At 44.3% G+C, this 1053-nt stretch overlaps 1 protein-coding gene across 1 annotated transcript in view; it reads left to right on the forward strand.

The window, feature by feature from the left end:
- Positions 1-903: 903 nt before the first annotated feature.
- LOC107059036 (B3 domain-containing protein REM9-like) overlaps positions 904-1053 on the forward strand; it is a 5204-nt gene continuing 5054 nt past the window's right edge. The window contains exon 1 of the mRNA XM_015305411.1: positions 904-1051. Within this exon, the coding sequence (XP_015160897.1) occupies positions 904-1051 (148 nt within the window). The remainder of the gene's footprint in view (positions 1052-1053) is intronic.

The following is a 1053-nucleotide window of genomic DNA, read 5'->3' on the forward strand; positions in this document are numbered from 1 at the left end:
TATTTTAAACAGAATCCCTACAAAATTACTAGGCTACAAATCCTCCTTTGAAAAATTGTACAGGCATCCTCCAGACTTGGCTCATCTCAAGGTGTTTGGGTGTTTGTGCTATGCTGCAAGTCCTCAGAAACCTGATAAGTTTTCTGCACGAGCTGTTCCTACTGTGTTTATGGGATACTCCTCCACACAAAAGGGCTATATTCTTTATGATATTCATGCACAAATGTTCTCTGTAAATAGGCATGTGGTGTTTCAAGAAGATTTGTTTCCTTACAAACATTTCCAAGCCTCACCTAATGCTATGTTTCCAATTCTGGACTATATCTCTCCTGTCCCACCTCCAGTGGTTCCATCTCCACCTTCTTCCTCTGTTGATTGTGCTAGACCAGTCTCACCTGAGTCTACTGGTGTGCTCCCTCCAGCTACTGAGGTGCTTTCTCCACCTCCTGAGGTGTTTCCTCCAGCTCCTAGGTGCTTCCTAGAAGGTCCTCCAGGTCCACCAAGCCTCCTCTATGGCTGCAGGACTTTGTTTCTAAGCCTAAGTCTCATGCATGTTCTTATTCACTAGCAGATCACCTGTCTTACAATCACTTGTCTTCGACATATAGAATGGCCTTGAATACTTACTCAGCTGTTTCTGAACCTAGTTCATTTAAGGATGCTGCTACTGATCCTAAATGGAGACAGGCTATGCAAGCAGAGATTGATGCTCTGGAAAGCAATCAGACTTGGAGCATAGTGGATCTACCACCTGGCAAGCGGCCTATTAGCTGCAAATGGATATATAAGATTAAGTACTTAGCTTCTGGGGAGGTTGAAAGGTACAAGGCCAGACTTGTGGCTCGAGGTTTTCGTTAACAAGAAGGGCTTGATTATGGTGAGACTTTTAGTCCTGTGGCAAAGATGGTGACTGTCCGGTCTGTGGTTGCTTTGGCTGCTTCCAAAAGATGGTTTATATATCAGATGGATGTCCACAATGCTTTCTTGAATGGTGATTTGCATGAAGAGGTCTACATGGACATTCCCTGTGGTTTTGCTAGACAGGGGGAGAGT

This window comes from Solanum tuberosum, unplaced genomic scaffold (genome assembly GCF_000226075.1).
Source record: "Solanum tuberosum cultivar DM 1-3 516 R44 unplaced genomic scaffold, SolTub_3.0 scf00764, whole genome shotgun sequence".
Taxonomy (NCBI): domain Eukaryota; kingdom Viridiplantae; phylum Streptophyta; class Magnoliopsida; order Solanales; family Solanaceae; genus Solanum; species Solanum tuberosum.